General features: G+C 37.0%; 1 protein-coding gene across 1 annotated transcript in view; it reads left to right on the top strand.

Annotated features, from left to right (window-relative positions):
- Positions 1-23,552, top strand: part of Mdfic (MyoD family inhibitor domain containing) — a 93,277-nt gene that overhangs the window by 50,705 nt on the left and 19,020 nt on the right. Inside the window, exon 3 of the mRNA XM_045160810.1 lies at positions 8,572-8,847. Coding sequence (XP_045016745.1) covers positions 8,572-8,847 — 276 coding nt within the window. The remainder of the gene's footprint in view (positions 1-8,571; positions 8,848-23,552) is intronic.

Below are 23,552 nucleotides of genomic sequence, written 5' to 3' on the forward strand. Positions count from 1 at the left end.
CATCACTGTTCCTTGGTAATAATTAGATCTTTTGTTGTAAATATCAACTTCTAAGATCTATGTGGGTTTTGTGTTTGGCCAGAGTCCCTCTACTGTTGCTAATAGATTATTAATGTACCAGACCATCATGCATACATTTTTTTGTGAAATTTGTTAGGTTTTGAGTCATTTGTGCTAGAAGTAATGCTATGTATATATTCACTGTGAAGTGGGTTTAATGGACCATGATGGAAGCTATGCAAGTTTCAGAATGAGTCCAGCATTAGTTGTGTGGCTTTGGTGGGGTGAAAGTTAACTTCTTATATAACAGTGAGAATGAGCACCCTGGGGCAGTAGGAGGCTCTCTGCTTCCTGCTGTTATGCAAATTCCTTCTTTAGTTTATTCAGCATCCTTTAAGATGTTTCCCTCAGCTGTGGTCAAAGCTTGGTGGCTGTTATCCACAAAATAGACAGGGCACACCCAACTCCACACCCAGCAGCAGACCATGGAAGTTTTTCTATTCACATCCCTTCAGAGGAAACATGGACACATGGTGAATCCACTTGCAAGGGAAGGCTGGAAATTGGGAGCAGATATCTTTCTTGGACACTGAAGAAATGGATTTGATGCAGGGGTAAGAGGCGGTCTCCTCCTGCAGGCATATTTTGGAATGTTGAATCTGTACTTATGAAATGCAGACAAAACAATTGCATGTCGGCTTTTTTAAAACAATTTTTTAAAAATAGTTTATTTGTTATACAGAGAGAGAGAGAGAGAGAGAGAGAGAGAGAGAGAGGGAGAGAGAGAGAGAGACAGACACAGCACAAGAGAGAGGGATGGAGAGAATGGGCACACTAGGGCCTCTAGCCACCACAAATGAATTCCAGACACAAGCACCTCCTTGTGCATCTAGTTTTACAGGGGTACTGGGGAATGGAACTCAGGTCCTTAGGCTTTACAAGCAAGCACCTTAACCACTGAGCCATCTCTCCAGCAAACCTCTCCCATTTTTAACTTTTTATTTTATTTATTTATTTATTTATTTATTTATTTTATTTTATTTTATTTTTTTTGGTTTTTCAAGGTAGGATCTTGGTCTAGCCTAGGCTGATCTGAAACTGGAATTCTCTATGTAGTCTCAGTGTGGTCTCAAACTCACAGTGATCTACCTACCTCTGCCTGGGTTTAAAGGCATGCTACACCATGCCTGGCCATTGTGTTCTTTTGTTATGGATAGTAGTACCACTCATCTTCTAGCAATATATAATAATTGAACCTAAATCATGTTTAAAATAATGGGAATCACCTCCACTCCCAGATTCCCATTCATGGAGCCATAGTATTTGGTTGGGATCTCAAATTCATCAGCATCACAGATCATTTAAGTATCCCAAAATATTGGTCAATATGTGAAGTATACATTAAATAAAATGATGATGGAAGATATAAAGTATGACAAGAGAGTCCAGAAGGTCAAGAGGTAAATAAAATATTACAACAGCCACTACAGGGGAAGAAAGGAGCCCACAATAAAGCATGCCAGGTGTAAGAACTAGGATGTAGATTCCACTCAGCATCTGAAGGCTGGGAAAGTCTTCAGTCAAGTTAAACAGAGGAGTTGGGTTAGCACATTTTTTTCATGTGATTTTACCTGAATTCACATTATGTAGCAACCGAAAAAGAAACAATACAGATTTATTGCATCAAATGAAATACCCTTGTAACTCCCATTTAAAGCCATTGTTGCATTTAAAGATATATTTTAACATATATTGTATTTAATATGTAATATTTTATAGATATTCAGTATGCAAGATTTGCAATACTATATATATATATATATATATATATATATATATGTATGCAATATCTGCAATTCCTCTGTGTATATATGTTTATGTGTGTGTGCTTGTCCCATAGTGGTGGTCATAGACTGGACACCTAGTAAAAGCTTTAACATTTTTGGGAAAACAAAACAAAACAAAACTTAGATTTATACCAAATCATTTCCCATCTCCTCTGTCTTCTGTATTGATCTTATTGTTACTGAAAATTTTAAATCTTAAACATTTAGTTTTAATTTTTTTCCTGTGTATATTAGTCATTCCAATTGACTAAGTGGCCTGAGAATTCTTCTGTAATTTTATTAAATCTGACTTGTGTAAAGAGACCAATACAGATTTGCACATGCTAATAGATTATATGCTCTAGTGAAGTGTGGCTTCATATTGCTGCTCCAGCAGCCGCAGTCTCAAGTATACTTATTACTAGCTACAATATCACCTAGATTTTTCTAAAATTATCAAAAGATGTTCATGCTATTGACTCATTTACTCTCATGTTTATTATTCTCATTGAAAACCACTAGACCTAATTCTATTGGTTTCCTTCCTGATTGAAAACATTTGAACTTAGAAAGCACAGTATTTCTTAAGACATTTGTAACTATTCATCATGGGTATTAAAATTACAATCATGCTGCATTGTGCGAGCAGTGATTTAAAAAAAAATTTCTACACATATGGTGAGTGGGTGACCAATGCAATCCAGGTTTGAAGATGCTGAATGTTCTTGTAACATTTTTTGAATGTTTGAAAAATTTGATGTGTATTGCATTCGTTACTGAATATCAAGAAGACATTTTTCTCTCATATAGAGTACATTTAAAATGAGGTCTTTTGTAAACGCACCATCCTGTTTAGAGTGATATAACAGATGCTGAATGTTCACATATCAAACAAAATGCCAGCTTTCTGTAGAAAAGGGGTGTCAAAAAGTTTCTTTGTACCTTTAACGCATGTGATTATGTAGTACAAAATGCAGAGTTTGTAAAATTTCTTGAATATACAGGCAAAAAATGAATAATTCAAAACAACTCACAAGTTCTACATTCTATTGTCCCTTTATAACCCAGGCAGAAGATAGCAGAGTGCTCCCAATAGAGCTGAACTTGCACAAGTTACACCTCTGAAAATGCCAGATGGTCTATGGTCTACTTTTGAGAGCTGTCACATATGTAAAGATTTGAAAAAAAGGAAGACAGCTGAATGAGAGCAGTGTATCATTAAAGAGAGAGCGAGGGTCCCTAGGCATCACTTGTGTTTCAAGAAGCATTGTTTTGTCCCTGTATTAGCGTATTTTTTAAAGCCATACACAACTATTATACAGTAAGAAAAAGAAATCTGTTTTAAATCAGTGAGTTGTGGTTTAATTGTTCAGATAATATTGTTCTTTAGAAAAACATATTTCATACTTGTTTTTAATTGTACATTTACCTTAAGGTTGAAGCCATATCCATAAAAAAATGATCGATACAATTAAATTTGCTACATATTGAGATAACTACAATAGTATGGCTTATCAAGTTTTGATCTGACTTACTGCACACATCTGGACAAATCATCCAGCTAAACATATTTTAATATTAAAATCTGATGTAAAGAGATAATACTTAACCATATGGTTACCTAACCATAATATGAATAAGTTAAAAAAAACTTTGATGACAGCAAAACAGAAAAATACTATCATTTATTTGCCATCAGATATGACTTTGGAGGTAGAAATGTAGATAAAACATTAAGGATGTGGTAAACTGTCATTCCAGCTGTAATCTGCAACTTAGAAAGACTCAATTTAGTTAGGGAAAAAAAAGGTCATTTGTAATTCTTTTTTTCAAAAACTGGGTGACAGGGCATAGTAATCTTTAACTACTTTTATTTTAGTGAGAATGTTTATTGTTTAGTAATTTGAAGCTTAGCTTGGAATGTGGTGTGTGATGAGTCCTTTGTGATTTTCATTCATATGGAATCCCTCAAGCATTGATCAGTGACATTTCAACTTAACCAAGCTCTCGGACTGCTGCTCTTACCCTTTTTAGAGAAAAAGTGGCCCCAAACGTTCCATTTATTTGGAGATACTACTAAAAATGCTCTGCAAAGAACACCAAATTAGGTTTCACTATCTCCACTGGCATCTTTGTAAATGCATGTGCAAAACAAGCTCTAGGTTCAATAGCAGTGATTAGAATGTCATTCTTGCAGGAACGGCGGTTTTTTCTCCAAATCTAATGGTTGCATGCCCCTAAGAATAGCTCTTCCTTTTAGTGCCTTCATTGTAGATGCCCTTCATGAGAAGGTTTATATAGCTGCTAAATGAGGAAGTGACTTTTTCTTTTGAACGTAGGAGAAAAGCATTTTGATGTAGTTTATAACAAAGATTTTGGCTATTCCAAATGCTTTAGAAAGTTATTCCTCTTTATTTATCACTATAGAACTGTGACACTGAGTGGATTTCATACATTATTATTGTGTGCGTGTGTTGTGTATATGAATGCTCATGTGTGTGTGCATGTGCTTGTGTGTGCATATGTGGCAGCCAGAGGTCAATATAAAGTGTGGTCCTCATTTGCTATCCATTTAATTTTTTGATAAAAGGTCTTCCTGAACCTAGAGTTCACCATTCAGCTGGACTAGCCTGCCAGTGTGCACCAGGGATTCCCTGCCTCCACCTTCCCTGTGCTGCAGTCTCAGGTCAACTGAAATTTCCATTTCCTAGGGTTCTGATGCCACACCTTACATGGAAAACATTATAGCCAATCATGTATTAATTTTATAAATCAGATACTTTTAGTAGGTAGTATAAATGTTTGCTTGTGTTTGTTGGGCAAAAAAAGAAAAATCTGTTCTTGAATAGTGCACATTCATAAGCAGAACTTTTTGGTCTGGTGGCATGTTTTCCTTTACGATACACAGGATGTGTGACCAAGAGCCAAGCTATACCACAGTGCTTTAAAAACTCACTCTAAAACATACTGTCTTTGGTGGTGGTGGTTGGGGAGGAACTAAAACTTTGTACTCAGTCTTAGCCAGTCCTCAGAGGATAATCAGGTCCCTTTGAATACTTTTCTTAATTGTCTTATGAAATTTGTATTCTGTAATTTTTCACAAATAGACTAATGAACAGCTGCCTTAGATTTTTAAATTCTAAGAAATTATGAAATGGTATAATTTTCACAGTCAATGCACGTTGTTGCTTCTAATGTTTTGGCTGAAAATCTATGATTTATAGCTTTGCTCAAGATCTACACAGTTTGGGATGAGAAGATGGTTCAGTGGTTAAAAACACTGGCTTTCAAAGCCCCAATTCGATTCCCCAGTACTCAAGAAAAGCCAGATGCAAAAGTGATGCATGCATCTGGACTTCATTTGCAGTGGCAAAAGGACCTGGCATACTCTTTCTATATATCATCTATCAGACTATCATCTCTCTATCTATCATCTATATATCTTTAATTTGCAAATAATTAGTTTTTTAAAGAGATACATAGTCAAGGTAAATTTTGATTTTAATCATAATATCATTCCTTTTTTTAAAAAAATATTTTATTTATTTATTTGAGAGAGGGAAAGAAGCAGTGTGTGTGGTGGGGGGGAATGGGTATACCAGGGCTTTCAGCCACTGCAAATGAACTTCAGATGCATAAGCCACCTTGTGCATCTGGCTTACACGTGTACTGGGGAATGGAACCCAGGTCCATCCGCTTTGCAGGCAAGTACCTTAGCCACTTAGCCATCTCTGTAGCCCATAATCATATTTCTTAAACCAAACCTACACAAGACCATCATAAGAGGAGGAAAAGATTATGACATCAAAATAAAAGAGAGACTGATTGAGATGGGGAGGGGATATGATGCAGAATGGCATTTCAAAGAGGAAAGTTGGGAGAGGGAAGGAGGGTATTACCATGGGATATTTTTTATAATCATGGAAGATGATAATAAAAATTGAGAAAAATTACATTTATTATATGGGCATAGGTTTACTATGTTGAAATGCTTAAATAGCAGTCCATCTTGATTGATTTAATTTATTTTATTTTGCCTGGGTGGTGGTGGTGGTGGTGGTGGTGGTGTGTGTGTGTGTGTGTGTGTGTGTGAAGGCCCATGGTCAGCCTTTAAGTTCCTCTTCAATCACTCTCTACCTTTTTTCTGTGAGACAGGGTCTCTCACTAAACCTCACTGACTGAGCTAGCCAATAAGCCATAGAGATTCCCAATCTCTGTCTTCCAAGTGCTGGGATCATATATGTGCACTATCATACCTGGTGTTTGATGAGGATACTAGTGGCTTGAGCTCAAGTCCTTACTTTTGTTCAGCAAGCACTTTTTGCCCACTCTCCAGCCCCTTCTTGGCTAATCTAAATAGAAAATAAATTTGTTTGCAACACACAGATTCTCCTAGAATTACAAAGCCCAGGGTCACACCCGTGTATTCAGTGGCACTTTGATGGAAACCTCACTGCTGCACACTAAGCTACTGGTCTACCAGGAAGTGAGCTGCATCCCATGATTGTGGGACTCCAATGACAGTGCTAAGTCACCACCTTCTCAGTGTGGCCAACATGTTCTTCACCTGTCCTTCCCCCCCCCCCCGCCCCTGCAGAATTTAGCTCAGGTATCTTTCTCTTAGCTGTAGAAGTATTTAGGAAAGGGATGTAGGATTTTACTAAATTCTCTCTGTTCAGAATACTGGGCAACACAAATGACGCGTATTTACCCAGCTTGTTTAGTGATTGATAGCCCAGAGAGTCAAATTCACTGGCTCTTCTTAGCAACATGCTGTTAAAATAGTCTTCTCTATTTTCATTTTAAACTTAGTTCTTCTTTTCATAGATAAGCATTTAGCCTGTCTGGAACTTAGTTACATATAGTATTACATGAACATATATGTGTGTACATATACATACCTGAGAGTCTACTGAGCCATTGGTTTGTGTGTCTCTGTGGTCAAATGGCAAATGTTTTTACTACAGGCATTTTCTATGCAAGCGATGTCTATTTTTCTTCCTTAAAATTTTCTTGGTGTTCCTCTTCCTTATTTTGTGATCAGCTTTTCATGTTCCTTAAAAAAGCCTGTTGGAAAAGTTAATGGGAAATGAGTTAACAAAATAAATAGGAAAGAATTACCATACTGACAGAATTAATACACACATACTCTCTATTTGGACTTCTCTCATGCTTTTTAGTAACATCTATTTTTTTTTTTGCCAGAAATATTTCTGTTCATTTTTCCTATTTTAATTCTAGAATATTATGAGGTATTTGGGGAGGAGGATAGATTTTCTTTTTATAGCTATGCTAACATGCTCATTTTATTTTAATTTTTTTGTTTATTTTATTTATTTATTTGAGAGCAACAGACAGAGAGAGAAAGAGGCAGAGAGAGAGATTGGGTGCACCAAGGCCTTCAGCCACTGCAAAGAAACTCAAGACACATGTGCCCCCTTGTGCTTTTGGCTGACATGGATCCTGGGGAAGCGAGCCTCTAATCGGAGTCCTTAGGCTTCACAGGCAAACGCTTAACTACTAAACCAACTCTCCAGCTCTGAGAAATTCATTTTTTAATATGTATTTGTTAATTGGTTGCTGTTGGCATGTTGAAATATTATTTTCTATGGTTTATCTTATATAAATCATTTTACATTCTTAAGTTTTATAAAACCACTTAGATTATCTCAGAACATTCAAATTTGTATATAACAAAAATTTGGTCTTCTGCTTCTCAAAACTCAGAATTTTTTCTCTTTACTTCTTTATTGCTATTGTTAGGACTTCTAGTATATTAGTACTCTAAGTACTGATAATCAGTTTCCTCCTCATCCTGACACAAACAAATGTTTTACTTATTATTATTATTATTATCATTATCATTATTATTAATTTTTGCTTTTTCAAGATAGGGTCTCACTCTACCTCAGGATGACCTGGAAATCTGGAAATCACTATCTGTAGTCTCAGGGTGGCCTCAAACTAATGTCAATCCTCTTACCTCTGCCACCCGAGTGCTGGGATTAAAGGTGTGCACCATGCCTGGCACAAAGGTATTTTTAAAGAGCCATTGTTCAATTTTTGTAGCTATGCTTATCAAATTGAAAGAGTTCTCTTGTTTTTTCTGCTATTTTATAAATTGTGTTAAAATCTAAAAGTAAGAGAATACACAAAAGATTGTCTCATTCAGGATTTAAAATTAATTAAAGGAAAACGAAGCAGTGTCTGTCTACTTATTGTCCAGCTTCAGATGCCTGAATTCATTGTTCCTTCAATTTCAAAAAAAAAAAAAAATAAGTAGTTTATCATTATTAGAGTATTGAAATAATACATTTTTATCAGCTGTACCTAGAATAGACCTCTAGACAATAATCAACTTTTGATGAGTTTTACTTTTTTTCAGGTTTCTAACTAAAATATCCTTTAAAATTACCCAAATGCTATTTTCTTGTCTACTTTATATATCCTTTTATCAAGTGATGTTTGATAAACTTATTTCCATATTTTAGGGACCTTCCTTCCTCCCCACCTCCCTCCCTTCCTTTTTTCCTTCCTTTCTTATCCCTTCCTCCTCAGCCACTTCTTCTTCATCCTCCCGACATCCTCCTTCTCTCCTTCCACTCCTCTGGTCATCTCTCTTTCCTCTTCAGTTTCAGTGTCATGGGTAAAGCCTCAAATCCCTATTCATAAGGTATTTTCATTATTGCAGAACCCTCATGGCTGTTTCTTAACCGAATGAACTTGCTGTCTTCCTCTCCCTCAGCCCAGCCTCAGCGCTTGCCTCAGCTGCAGGCTTCCATGCAGGAGCCCAACAAGGAAGAAGCTAGCAAGATCCAAAACGGCCACACAAGTCTGAGCAATGGGAATGGAATTCATCAAGGGACCAAACATGCATCTGCAGACGGTCACAAGCCTCCAGCCCCTGTGTCTCAAAAAATGCATAGAAAAATTCAGTCAAGCTTGTCCGTGAACAACGATATCAGTAAGAAGAGTAAAGTAAATGCTGTCTTTTCACAAAGGACAGGTTCCTCACCTGAAGGTAAGTGTGAGATTGTGCAGATTTTTATTTGACCTGATGTGAAGTTATGTTCACTAGTAGTAATTTGATCAGGCAAACATGATTTAATGTTCTTGCTTTTCCTTCAGACCAACATAAATTTTAGTAAAATGAACTTCTTTAGAGGAAAGTAAAGGATAAAAAAGATTTGGCAGCCTACACCTTCCTTTTAGATTACCATCTTCCACAGTGACTACTCATTACTTGAAATATGACCACTACACCTTTTTAATACCACAGTCAAAAATATGAATACAACATTTTGGTGGAATATCTGAGAATGCGATTTCTTTTCCATCCCTGGTGCAATATATTATTCTGTGCTACAGAGATAAGAGTGCTTGCTTGCATTTTTGTCTTGAAGAGCAGTTCTTAATATGCAAAGCTGAGATGAGTAAAGGATTGGGTAAATTTCCTACTGTTGTCTGCCACCTGTTGTCTTCCAGCCTCCTTGATGCCACAGCCCTGGCCTGCACCTATTTGGTCCCGCCCACCTGCCTTTACTCCTCTCTCGGAGACATGCTATTCTCTGAGGAAACACTATTATTTCTTCAGTTCAACCTCATCTGCTCTTGGCAAGGTTAAAGTTAGGTTAAATACTATAAACCTGAAAAAGTTTCTTCATTACAAAATAAATCTAGGTGATAACACCTAGGGACTCTATATGGTCCATTTTGTCCTTTGTAAGAAAATCCCTCTCTTCTTCTACTTAAGGTTGTAAATTTCTCCTGGCATGTGCATGGTCCTCTGGTCTTCCTCCTTTCCCCATTTGCAGTTCCTATCTAAAACCTGAATACTATATGATATATGACACACACATATATTAGAAAGGTAATGGGAATATATATGTATGTATGTATGTATGTATGTGCGCATATATATATCCATTTGCCCTGAAAGTGTAAGAAAATTCTGTAGGATACCTCTGTGAAGTTAGCCATGCCTCTTCACAGTGATAAATTGAGTTGTAAATAGGGAATTGTATCGAGAGTTACCAATAATAAGTAGGAGAAAGAATATTACATTTTGGCTACAGGTGTCTTAAACTCAACTGAGGGAAAGTGTTAGGTTGATCAAATGATATGATAATAAATGGTCTGCATAGTTCCAGGTCAGTGACACTACTTTCCAAACTAATTAGATTGAAAGGGACATGATTGACATTTTAAAATGAGTTTGACATGTAAGCTGCCTGGTCATCTCTGAAGTATAGGTAGGCTGTTAACTAAACTGGCTCTCCAAGGACTTGGGAAGGCAATGCAATTTTCTTTAGAGGATCTTCACTTCTAGGTGATTGGGTGAAATAATTGAAGGCAATTGAAATCTACTTGTTTTATACATATGAATTTACTTATGTTCCCAGACTCTTATTTTTCATGGTATATTTACTTATTTTAGTACTAAAGAGTGGTAACATTTGCATATTAGTCCAACATGAAATAGCTTGTGGAGCTTTTCATTATTGCTTATATTTTTAATATCATGTCTGAATTCATTTTTAATATAAAACTGGACCTTCTATGTAGCATGGAGGAGATAAGGTGACAGCATATGAGTGAAACATAGATCTGTTCTTCTTTCCCTCTCTTCTTTTTCTCTTTCTTGGTTCTCAGCCTCTTCTCTGCACATAACCCCTCCCCCAAGTTTACTTATTGAGTCTGAGGAGTGTGCCTTGTAATTTTCACTTACAACAAAACAACAAAATAAAAAAAAAATCAGATTGAGTTAGGGGCATGAATGAGGAGTAGGGACTGCAAATGATAACATCTGAACATATCCCATAGATTTTTCACCCACTGCTTCATTGTGAAGTAGTAGCATTTAGTTAATTTATGTTCCTTTTCGATTACTCAACTCTATATTAAAAGTCCATTGTCCGAGTTAATATTTTCTCAAAGTCTGATATCTTTATGATTTTGTTTTACCCAATTTATGTTGTGCCATAAAATTTCATTATTTCATTTGACTTTCAGTTTGGAAGTTTATTCTAGGGCCAGGTATGATGATGTTGTTGATGATGATGATGATGCAAGCAAACAAATTCAATAGACTGATACATGACACAGTGAAAAGGAAATGTCAAAAAAAAATTTAAAAAAGAAAGAAAAGAAAATGTCACAAACTATTTAAGAGACCTAGTTTCTAGGGTCTGCTTCTTCTATAACATAAGGGTTTTGATTCATTTTTAAAAGTAAATTTGTCTTGGAGATTTTTGTTCTCTTTTTATAGCTGAATTGCTTCCCTGTCACAATAGGTCTCTGGTCCTGTGGCATATTTGATCCCTGCTGAGGAAGGATCTCATGCATTCTGAGCAGTGGTGAGCTGCAATGGTGCCTAGTTGCAAGAGGCCCACATTACATATTGGAGCACTGGGTCTTGAGCAGGCTTGGTTTGTTGCATGAATAACACTGGATAGAAATTCCTTGCTTAAAACAATTACAGATGGAGGATTTAATGGCTTAACTTTTATTTTTGCTTGGTTTCTTATTTTTTGTTGTTGTTGTTGTTTATTCTTTTGTTTTGTTTGTATTTGGTTTGGTTTGATTTTGAGATGGGGTCTTACTATGTTGCCATGACTGGCATGAAAGTTAGCTATGTGGACCCTGTTGGCCTCAAACTTGTGAACATCCTCTTCCCTTTGCCTTTTGAGTGCTACAATTATAGACATATATCACCCTTCCCTCTATTGTGTTTCCTTTTTTTTTTTCACTCTTTCATCATTCAGTCTATCCCTGTTCTTCTTAGAGAAAATGAAATTCAAAATAATGTTACACTAAAACCTTAAAAGCAATGAACCATTACCCACCTTGACAATTTTTTTTTTTTTTTGCTTCTAGTTGCATGCTGTTTGTGATTTTTATATTGCATGCAAATAATACTGAGCACTTGAATGGAAACTTTCTGTCTTATATGATATAATTGAACCTTTGAGCTACTTCCTAAAATGATTCATTAGAAAGATGAAGGGCCTATGCTGACCAGATCTGGAAAACACTTCTAGGAGAGAACACCACTGTTTGTGTTTAGGTAAGATTGAAGCAGTGCATGGTTGAATATGTGGATTAGTGACATGTTTTAGTAGGTTACTTAAATCCTGAGTGCTTGTGGGTAAATAGATCATCATACTCTCATAAAGCTGTGCTTGTTCATATAGTTTGGGAGGGTATCTTCTATGAACTATGAACTTTTCCACCTGTCTCATGTATGTGACCTCCTTCATTCATCCCAACACTGTAATTCTGTAAAATACTTGCAATTATGTAATTATAAGTAAGTAAACTGAATCACGGAGGAATTTAGGGAAGCCACCAAAGTCAATAGACTTCAATAGAGCTGAGCTTTGAAAGCAGTGATTCTGGCTGTAAAGCCCATGTACCTAAACATTATGCTGTTTGCCATATTAAAGTTTTCCAAGGCCAGGTAAGAGATATAAATGTGAAATCTTAATACTTGAGGTTGAGGCAAGAATTCAAGACCAGTCTGGTCTATCTAGTGAGATTCTCTTAAAAAACTCAACCTAAATAACCAATCATCTAAACAAGCCAACAAACAAATAATGAAATGCTATGAGAAAAATCTAACTTACTTGCATTCTAACATCATGTCAGATGGTGATGGAGGAGAAATGTCAATCAGACAAGGGTAATCTTACTGTACATTTACCTTCTTATGTCTCTTCCTATGAGGATTTTAAAAATGATCCTCTGACTTGTGTCTTATTTTTGCTTTCCTTCCCTTCTAGACTGAATTCCTGAAAATGTGGGGTGGTGTCCAACTCTCTTTAACGTACATCATCTCTTTCATGATAGGTTTGCAGTCTCTTGTGTACCAGTAAGTTGTATAGTACTGTATTCCAAACCCCTGTCCCCTGTTCTTCCTTGAAACTTGCCTTAGAAAAACAAATATATGCTCTAATTCACTAAAAAAAATTAAGTTATACTTTTTAATAGAATTAAAAAAGAACTTATGTGGGAAAATACTACCTATTTTACATAAAAGTTATTAAATTAGTCAATTTCTTCTTGTTTTGTATAATTAACTATTTTCAAACATACTTAAATTTTCTGATTGCATCACTCAGGTAGAGAGTTTTAAGGATAAGTATGTAGGATTCTTGACCTTTGAAATAATTATAGTGTAATTTAGTATCATAATATTCAAATTGCCAAGGGTTTTCATTAGTCTCAAAGACACATTGCTCATTGTAGGATTAGTAAATCCTAATATGTTTTAGATGTGCAAATTATAGTTATGTGTTTTGTAAAAAATAGGATTCAATAGAAATATTGTTAGAAGTTTTTTCTTTAATTTTTAGGAATATTTGATACTTAATTTATATTCCACACTTCATAGTCTAGATTGAGTGTTTATAGAGAAGCATCTATGCAATTTTAGCATTTTGTTGAACATCAGTGCTAGACAAGACCCTGAGGAGCATTGCATATACAGCAATAACTAGGAGAAATTCATTTTTAATCTCAGAGAAGCAGTGTGGCTTGGTGATTAGAACAGACTCGAGAACCAGTCTTCTTGGGTTCAAATATTGGCTTTACCATGACTCTTGATGCCTTTCGGCTGCTTAGCCTGCTTGTGCTCTCTTGTCTTGTCTGGAAAACAGATATACTCTTAGTATCTACTCCATAGCATTGCTATGAAGAAGGGTTGAGATAACACTGCTTAGTGCTTGAGACACAGGCCAGCTCCATTGCAGCAGTCAGTAAGTTTTAGCATCTCTTATTATCATCATGGCTAAAGAGTACATAGGTGTAAGGAAGAAGGTTTTCTGGCAAGAGCAATGTCTGAATGGCGACGTGAAAAAAGAAGCAGAGTCAGATGAAAGAGTTGAGACAGAGGCATTCAAGGTTGAAGGAGCCTTAATGTTCTGTTAATAAGAATAAATTCCTGTTATTGGTGAGCTTGCATTAGGAGAGATCAGACTGGGGGGCTAGGAAAATAGCCGTCCACAGACAGCATGGACAACCTCTTCTTAAGCTATAGCTCACATGTCCATGACTTGTTAAAGGAAAACCTTTTATATCCTGTATTGCTTTATATTGTCTTTTCTCCATGTTCCAAAAGTCCCATATATAGGTCCAGGGCACCTACTTATAGCACTTACTGGATTATATTAAGCAACTGCCCTTTTGTACTTCAGTAATAAGCTGCTGAATGTAAATGTAAAATGACAATTTGATCGTATACTTATTGAGTTTGGAAGGCTAGAGAACTCCAAAACATTTGGATCTGTGAACTTTGGAAAAACTAAAACCCAGTTATTATTTATTTACAAGCAGTGAGAGAAAGAGAGAGAGAGAGAGAGAGAGAGAGAGAGAGAAGGAGAGAGAGAGGAAGAATGGGTGCACCGGGCCTCTAGCTGCCGCATACGAACTCCAGATGGGTGGGTACTAGGGAATTGAACCTAGGCCATTAGTCTTTGTAGGCAAGAGCCATTCCTCCCACTCTTCTACTGATTCTTTCTGCTGTCTTTTCTTTTTTTGTTCTGCTCTTTTCTTCATATGTGAATGGTGTGCATGCATTTTCATGTGTGTTTGCATTCATGTGGAGACTATAGGTCAATGCTAAATGTCTTCCTCAATTATTTTCTATTTTAGTTTTGAGACAGGGTCTCTCACTGAACAAGAGCTAGCAACCTATATCTACCTCCCCAGTGCTGGGATTATACATGTGTGCCACCACACCTAGCTTTTGTGTGGGTTCTGAGGATCTAAACTTGGGTCCTCATGCTCTTGTGACAAGCACTTGACCAAGGGAGAAATCTCCCATTACTTTTTGCTCTTAAATATTCTCTTCAATCCTAACTCCATTGAACTTTCTCCATCTCCCTTTTAGGCTCTCTTCCTTCTCTTTCCTGTTGGATTCTGCTGGCAATCATAGTGTGGCCATTTTTTACACTACACCAGAGAATTTGGCATACTGCTACCAATAGCCAGTTCTCCAAAAAATCTGTTGCCAACCCCATCAGATTTATTTTATTATGGATGGTTTTAAACTACCACCTAGTCCCAAATCTCAAAGCCTGGAGAAAAGACAAAATTGATGTCAAGATGCCCATTCTGAGTTTCCATAATACTGTAATCTCTGCATTTTGTCCACAAATGTAGCAGTAAAAGACTGTTATTTTAGTGTGGAAGGTAATAATAGGACTTTATGTCACCATCACAATAGTATAATTATGGCTTCCAGAAACAAAATTCTTGTGACTGAGGCAAGATATGTCATGGCATTCCTCAAAATACTTAGTTTGCCTGGATAATGTTTTGTCTTCAATGTCTTCCATTCCATGTCAGAATAATGGTGAGAGCAAAAGGTTTAGAATGTGCTTCCCAGTGCAGTGTGCAGTATTGCCAATATTTTGGACAATAGGATTTGAACAGACTTCACTTCTGATCCAACACATTAAATGGAGCAAGAAAAGTACACCAAGGCACATTGGCATGCACGCACGAGTGTGTGTATAGAGGTAGATGTGAGAAAAGTTGAAAATCTCAAATGATTGAATTATTCTATACATGTGTTATTGTTTTTGTTTACTTGAAATATGTAATCAACTGTCGTCAAAATTAAAACAAATACCAACTATCAAAAATGTTAACAAATGTTTCTGTCAGGTTGAAATAAATATTAAAACATGGTATATGTAACCAGGAAAATAGGTTAACTATGCATTTTATACTCTTACACATCCATCTGGGAAAGGGAAAGGAAAAAATTTGAAAATGTTCAGAAATACACACACATACATACATATATGCATACAGATCTTGCAACCTAGAGACATTGGAAATATACCTCAACTCTTAGAGCTCCTTTTCCTTTCCTTTTCTTTTCTTTTCTTTTCTTTTTTTTTTTTAATAGTAACAGCCTTGCAGATCACCTCAGAGAGACCAAGAAGCAGTCATCTATGTGTGGACTCCACCTCCTGAGCATGTCTGCTTTTTGGATTTGTAGCCAAGTTGTCTCAGGCCACGGATCTAGCAATTTAAATTAGCTTAGCATCCACTCAGGGGATGGGTGGGGAGGAAATCAAACAATGGAGATACAGATAGATTGGCTAGGAAGCTTGAGGGTGTGGGGCACTTGGATGAAAATCCAGGAGACAGAAAAAGACTGTATATACAGAACCAAAAGAAATGGAAAAACTGCAAAATCTATGGCCCTATTAGTCGTGCTTTGAGCTTTTCATTATGTTTTATTTTTAACATCATGGTTAAAACTATAGGTATTTTATCATAATATATGTTTTTTCTTGATTTTTAAAAATTTTATTTGTCTTGAAACTAAGTAACATTATGTAGGCACAGCCATCTGGCTGGAGAGGAAAGTTGATTTCAACATAGAAGCCCTGAAGGTTGCCTTTAGGGGTTCTATGTAGAATGATAAGTTCTGGTCCACGTTACTTCTAGGCATACCTAGAACAGCAGCCAAATCTGCATTTTAAGCAGGGCTTGTCATTACTTTTTCAGTATAGTTCAGTGGGAAAGTGTCTAGAAATTTGGAAATCGGGAGGAATAGCTGAATGCAATTGGCAGCTGAATGTTACTTAACGCCAGCCAATCTGAAATGGTGACAATTCAAGGGGAAAGTTCAAAATACATTTGCAGATACTCTGTTGGAGCTTGCGAGGACTAGGAACAAGCATGTTTATTGATGTTTGTTCTCACAGAAGAGATATTTGAAACTATGAAGACTGTTTTTTTAAGTAGGGATTTCAAAGAAAAGGTCAGATGGCCGAGAGCACAGTGACTCAGGGATCCCTGGAGGCTGGCCAGTGTGGTGGGATGAGAGCTTGGGTTCAGCTTGTGGGCTTGAGAGACACATTCATGGCAAGGTCAGACTTTTCTCCAGAGCTGATGTCAAATGGAAAGTAAGTCAGAACAAGGCCACACTGACAGTGCAGCCTGGGTGGGTTCAGAGGCAAAGTGAGGAGGATGGTGACACAGCAGAGAGGAAACAGTAAGAAAGATGCGTAGAGAAATGAACTTCAGTACTTGATATCAGGAGGATAGGAAATAAAGGGTGTTACAGTGAGGAAAGGGATGATGCCAACTATATCTGAAGCTTAGTGGTTAAAGTAAGATGAGTTCTCAAACAATCCTGTTAGATTTAACACCTAGGATTTATTTAATGAACTTGTTCAGAACAATTTTCATGTATAAACCATATTGATGTTGGCTATCAATGTTAGGTAATATATCTAGACAAATAACCAAAGGCCACGGAAGAAGTGCAGATCCAGGGAATTGGTGGGTTTTTGTTTTTTTTTTTTTTAGTTTTGAATATTTGAAAGATTTGAGTATGTTTGTATTCAGATGGGAAAAAAACCAGTAGAGAGAAAAAGTTTGAACATACAAGAAGATAATAATCATGCCTTTTATGACAACACAAAATTTCTTCAAGGTTTAGGTCTCTGAGTGTAGTACACAAGTATTATCAGAACAGTAAATTGAGCAAGCAGAGAGTCATGTGCTGAATTGTTGACCTCGGTTCCACTGTGCCTTTGTGGTGTGTGGTGGGTTAATCCAAGACTGTTGAGTAACTTCTATGGAATGACTTGAGGAATACCTTTGGTGATTAAAGAGCCTCTCTCAAGTTACAACTCCTCCTGCCACATTCCAGGGACACTAATTTCATTTGAATGGAACACATTGAGGGAGCCTTGTGATTCTCAGTCTCTCCTGGCTTTTGTGCTTTTGTCCTGAGATTCAGGGAAGGTGATAGTGTGTAATACTTTAGATACATAGGGTTCTTAACTGAATTTAGTCATAGCATTTACACATAGGGTAGTATAGGAAATCAACTAAGACATGAAGAAGTAAACAAATACTCATAGCATTAGAAGAACAGTATAGGAAATATGAGTTAGGAAACCAGTGTGAAGACCAATGGCAGAGTAGCTTAACTTCACAATAAAATATATGCTTTAGTTTGTCATTAAGTTAGTAACATAAGCAAAGTCTTGAAAAGGTTCAGATTTAAGCAGCAAAACAATGGGGTCATGATGAATTGTGACTGAGTCCTCCTTACTCAGTAATTGAAACCACCCTTGTCATGGCTCACTGTTCTGAGAACGTGATAGAAGTGGGTTTTATTTTTCTGCTAAGTTTTGAGAAAAGATAATACACTTCTGTCAGCACTTGTGTTATTGTTGAGGTAACTGAAGAGATTGGACATACTTTCAGATATCTATTTGAAAATCAAATGTATCTAAGAACTGAACAGATGATGGTGCCTAATGAGGCACCACGGGGCTTTGCATTGAACAGGAGGCTAGCATGGGGGATTGAGCAGGTCACCAACACGTTCAGACTTACTGTTTTTAAACATCACCTTGTCTTTTGTGACAAGATTATTGGTGAACAATCAATGGCCAACAGAGGGTGACCTGCACAAGGCTTCAGCAGGGATTCAGGTGGGAGGCGATAGGATTAGATCTGGGGAGCAGTGGCAAAGGTTATGAGATGTTGCATATGGTTATATATTAATGGTAGTATATGCTTTGCTGAAGAGTGAGACTTCAGCAGGAGGGGAGGGGTTATTAAGGATGACACCCACCTATTTGATTGTTTTCTTTTCGTTTTTGTTTTGTCTGATGATGAATGAAGTCAACACTCACTCACATGTGAGGACTGGCGGTAGGAGAGGGTTTGGTTCTTGCAGGAAGGGCTTCGTCTTGGACATGTTATATTTTTAGATGTCAATATGTATATAAGTAGTGATTTGGGATAGGTGGTAGTGAAATAATTTAGGGGTTACAGGGCCCCAAGAGTAAAAGTGAGGAATGCCCTTGAGCACACAGGAGAGAACCTGGGTCATCCTTACCTCCTTTTCTCTAAGGGAGCCCTTGCAGTCTCCACTTTGACTAAGGCCAGTAACATAAGGAGAGGATCTGGTTCTCACTTATGTCTTTATTTTCTAGAAGCAAAATATTAAGACATAAGATCACTCCCCTTCCTCAAAACTTGGCATCACCTAGACACTGGAGTCAGGGCTGGGCCAACCAGTTCAGTCCCCATCCTGTAAACTCCCATGCAGGGCTCCAATCTGAGTCTCAAGGTGGGCTTTTTGTTTCCATTTTCTGGAATCTCCCTTCTGCCTAAGCAAATAGAAGTCCTAAATTCTTTCTTTCTCTTAAGCTCTAAGCTCTATGTTCTATCTCTATAAGCCATATAATAAAATCTTTCTGAATTTTATTCTCTGGTACGTGTTTCATACATCAAAATCCATACGACAAGTATCTGGAAGCCACTAATTTCAGTGGAAGTTCTTTTGTGTGGCCGTGAGTGTCAGTTAGCCTAGCTTCTGAGTTATTGTCCATCCAAGAGCTGAGAAAGGTTCCCACTCCCTCAGTTCCTGTATCAGTAGAATGGGGAGGCTGGAGTTCAGAGGCAGTATGTTGTGGATCATCAGGGGACAGTATATGTAGTTTCTGGCATCATCTTTGTCTCATATTGGCTGGAGTAGGAATAAACTGTCTGGATATGGGCTAAGATTCATCTGGGGAGGAGTGATTCCTGGGAGTCCGCATCCTTTGGAAGCTCATCCTGTAACTTGTCTATGAATGCAGAGTTAACTCTTTCCTTACAAGTGCACAATTACCAGAAGAACAGCCTGGGGCACTTCATTCTGTGGAAGTCAGCAGGTGAGGAGGAAACAGGAAACATGTAACACTGAGTAGTCAGTGGTCAAAAAAGGAAACTAAATGAAGAAAGCATTTTAAAACATGGGGATTAGGTCGTGTGTCAAATAGAACCAAAGTCCAGCAACAGATGAATGAGAAGTGGTCAGTAAAATTTGCTTGTGGATGTTGTTGGTGATGATGTTACTTTTCTCATTGATCTGACAGAATACCTGAAAAAAGCAACTTGAGGAAGAATTTATTTTGGTTTCTGATTTGCATATATAACCCAGCATTGTGGGGAAGTCGTGGGTGCAGGAGCCTAAGGCAGTTGATGACATTGTATTGCATTTACAGTCAGAAAGCAGACAGAGATGGATGCTGGTGACCTGTTCTCTTTCTCCTTTTTATTCAGTCTGGGATTCCCCTTTTAGTCAATGGTGTCATCTACATTCAGGGTGAGTCTTTTCCTATTTAGTAAAACTTTTCTAGAAACACCCTCATAGATATATTCAGAGGTATGTTTCCATAGTAAGATCCAATCAAGTTGAGAGTAAAGATCAACCTTCACAGTGGTGTTCAAACTTCTGCTCTGTGAGCAGGACAGAGCCTTTGTCAAGTGGATTCTAGACAGAATAAGAAAAGTAAAATTGAGGATTATAAATCTAGATTATTCTCTTCAGATGATTTGTTAAATCATCATAGTAAAAGGCCTGGGATATTTTAGAAATTGAATATATTAACAAAGACTTGTGGTTAGGAACTAGAAAAGGGGGGGTCATTGATAATGCATAATGATGAGACTAGGCAAGTGAGAGGAGATTCATTACAAAGAATATCGATGTCAGTGTGTTTGTATGTTTGTGTATAAAACCCACTTGCATCTTACATTACAAAAAAGTGCCCATGTTTTTTTTTTAATTTTTTTTATTATTTATTTATTTATTTGAGAGCGACAGACACAGAGAGAAAGACAGATAGAGGGAGAGAGAGAGAGAATGGGTGCGCCAGGGCTTCCAGCCTCTGCAAACGAACTCCAGACGCGTGCGCCCCCTTGTGCATCTGGCTAACGTGGGACCTGGGGAACCGAGCCTCGAACCGGGGTCCTTAGGCTTCACAGGCAAGCGCTTAACCGCTAAGCCATCTCTCCAGCCCAAGGGCCCACGTTTTAAGAACACTATCTTTTATAGTGTCTGCAGTAATACATCTTCCACATATGAGGAAATCTTTCAGATGGCCAGTACGTTATGCCATCACAGATGCAATTTGGAGATGTTTACCCTAGAAAATATGTTACTATTTGGAAAGAAGTTAAATGTGTCACATTTTTCTATTCATTTTAGAAGGATTTAAGAAAATTATTTATTAGTTCCCAGAATAGCACTAGGCACTAAAAATGCAAAGGAGGAAGCTTTGGGAATAAGATACACGATTTGCAGGGGCTGAAGAGATGGCTTAGCAGTAAAGGTACTTGCCTATAAAGCCATAGGACTCAGGTTCAATTCCTCAGGACCCACATAAGCCAGACACACAGCATATTGAATGCATCTGGAATTTGTTTGCAATGGCTGGAGGCCCTGTTGTACCTATCTTCCCTCTCTCTGTCTCTTGTCTCTCTCTCTCAAATAAATACATAAAATAGTTTTTAAAAGATATGCAGGATGTTTTGAATCTATTGACAATAGGTACCTGATGATTCATAGATGTGTAACCATTTGTAAAGTAGCTTCAGAGAAGAAAAAAATAGAAGCAGAGTATTTTGTTCTTTTGTGTTGGGGGGCTTGGGGGAAAGGTATTGGGATTAAACTCTGGCATGTGTGAACATGCCAGGCAAGCACTTTACTACTGAACTACATCCCCAGCTCTGAATACATTTTTTTGTCTTCATAAATTTGAGGGGCTATGGTAAAGGTAATTTTGTTTTATTATAATAAAATTTACATGTTTATTCATTTCTTTTTGCAGTGCTGGGGATGGAGTACCGGTCCTAGCACATGCCCTACCTATAGTAAAACTTTATCTCAGTACTAATGAACTATGTATCAAACATATTTAGTTTAGCCAGAGCAGTTGATGTTTTAAGAGATTAATTATGGGGCTAGAGAGATGGCTTAGCTGTTAAGAGCACTTGCTTGCAAGGTCTGACAGCTGGGGTTTGATTCCCCAGGAACTACATAAAACCTGACACAGAGTGGTACCTGCATCTGGAGTTTATTTGCAGTGGAAGGAGGCCCTGAAGTACCAATTTCTCTGTACTACTGTACTACCCCCCCACACACACTTTCTCTATCCAAAAAAATATATTGTTTAAAAAAATTAAAAACAAATGACTTGTATTTTCATGGGAAGAGTCACATAGGGAAATCAGCCACACTTTGAATTCACATCCAATCTCATGTGGACCATCTATTGAATGGAAAAGAACGTTGTAAAGTTTAGTTAGCTGGATTCTGTTATTGTTCCTTTGTCTTTAACTGAAACCTTTCTACTGTTTTGCATTCTTCGATATTGTCTTGGTGCCTTCATAAATTTTCTGCTCTCCCCACCCAATGTTTTATTACTACATTCTTTCAATTCCTCAGCAAGCATGTGCACGTGTGTGTGTGTGTGTGTGTGTGTGTGTGTGTGTGTGTGTGTGTACTTATCTCTGTATACTCAAAAGATCAATTGTTTTTCTGGATAAATAGATACTATAACAATTAAGAATTGAGATTTATAAACTTGAGGAGCAATTATCTTTGTACATTAAGTTTTTCAGTCTCCATTGAACAGGAAGAAAACCACACTTCCTTCTGTGGGGCAAATAGCTTTTCTGTGCTCTGGTAAGAAGTATGTCCATCCTTGGAGAGCTGGCCTGCAAAAACCACCTTGCCAGATGTCTCCTTTGTTTGTTTGTTTTTTTTTTTCTTTTTGCCAGAATGCAATGTTTGTATCTCTGCTTCTTTCACCTTTTTCCATCATCAACCCTTCCTCTCTCTTCTCATGTCTATCTTTTCCTTTTTCCCTTTCTCTCCCTTGTCATTATTAGTTTTACTTGAATTTTTTGCATGATTTCATTTAATTACTACAGTTGTAAAGAGTCCAGGTGGAAGTGATTCATGACCTTTTCCTTAAGAATGTTCTAATGTTTCAGATTGTTTCATTCTTAGCTTGTATATTTGTGGTTATAAGTTCATAGCTTAAATGAAATAGCTCCAGAAATCTCCATCTTAGACTCAGGCTTTTTTAACAGTGATTATTTTTTTTTCCTGGTTGATTCTGACTTTTATTGTATTTAAGTTAATTTCTATTCTTTCAAAATACATAGCTAGCTATTTGTAGGTGTTTGAAAACATTCCAAAATGACCCTGCCAAGGCCAATTGAAGTAATACAGAAATGGTATGGATATACCAGTTTCTGTTTTAAAATGTTTTTTTCTGTTTAAAATATTTACACACACTGACTATTAGAGTTTTGAGAAATATTTATAATTAGTTTGTGTGATATAACTAGTAGACTGTGGAATAGGGTAGAAGAGAGCTTATGGTAGAAAGGTTAATCTAAATATGTGTGTATATGATATAGAGAAGAGATGGAGGGAAAGGGGAGAGAGAGATTGATTCAAACTTAATATGTCAGATAAATGCTCATGACATTACTTATGACCTTTCAGCTCATGGAGCCAAGCCTTGGAGGCAGGGGCTTGGATTAACCATCACTTGTATGTGAAAAAACAATTAACAATTTCATTAGGCTCTAAAGTTTAAATTAAAGTTAGTATTTTCCTAGATTCTAAATGAGGCAGTGAGCCTCAGTAGCATTAGTACTTACTACCTGTGGCTTTGTCCCTGACCATTTCATATCATACTATAGCTATAGAAATCACAAACTACTGTTTATATTAATATTTTGAAATTATAATAGTTGTCTGATTACCAATAGAACTTACTAGTATATTTGAAAAAAGCATACATATTTATTCTACCTCAGTTCTTACTATTATTACTATTTTGGCATAATTATTTTCCTTTTCATTTTAAGTGTGTGTGTGTGTGTGTTGCCTGCTGAGCT

The sequence above is a fragment of the Jaculus jaculus genome, chromosome 10 (genome assembly GCF_020740685.1).
Source record: "Jaculus jaculus isolate mJacJac1 chromosome 10, mJacJac1.mat.Y.cur, whole genome shotgun sequence".
Classification (NCBI taxonomy): Eukaryota; Metazoa; Chordata; class Mammalia; order Rodentia; family Dipodidae; genus Jaculus; species Jaculus jaculus.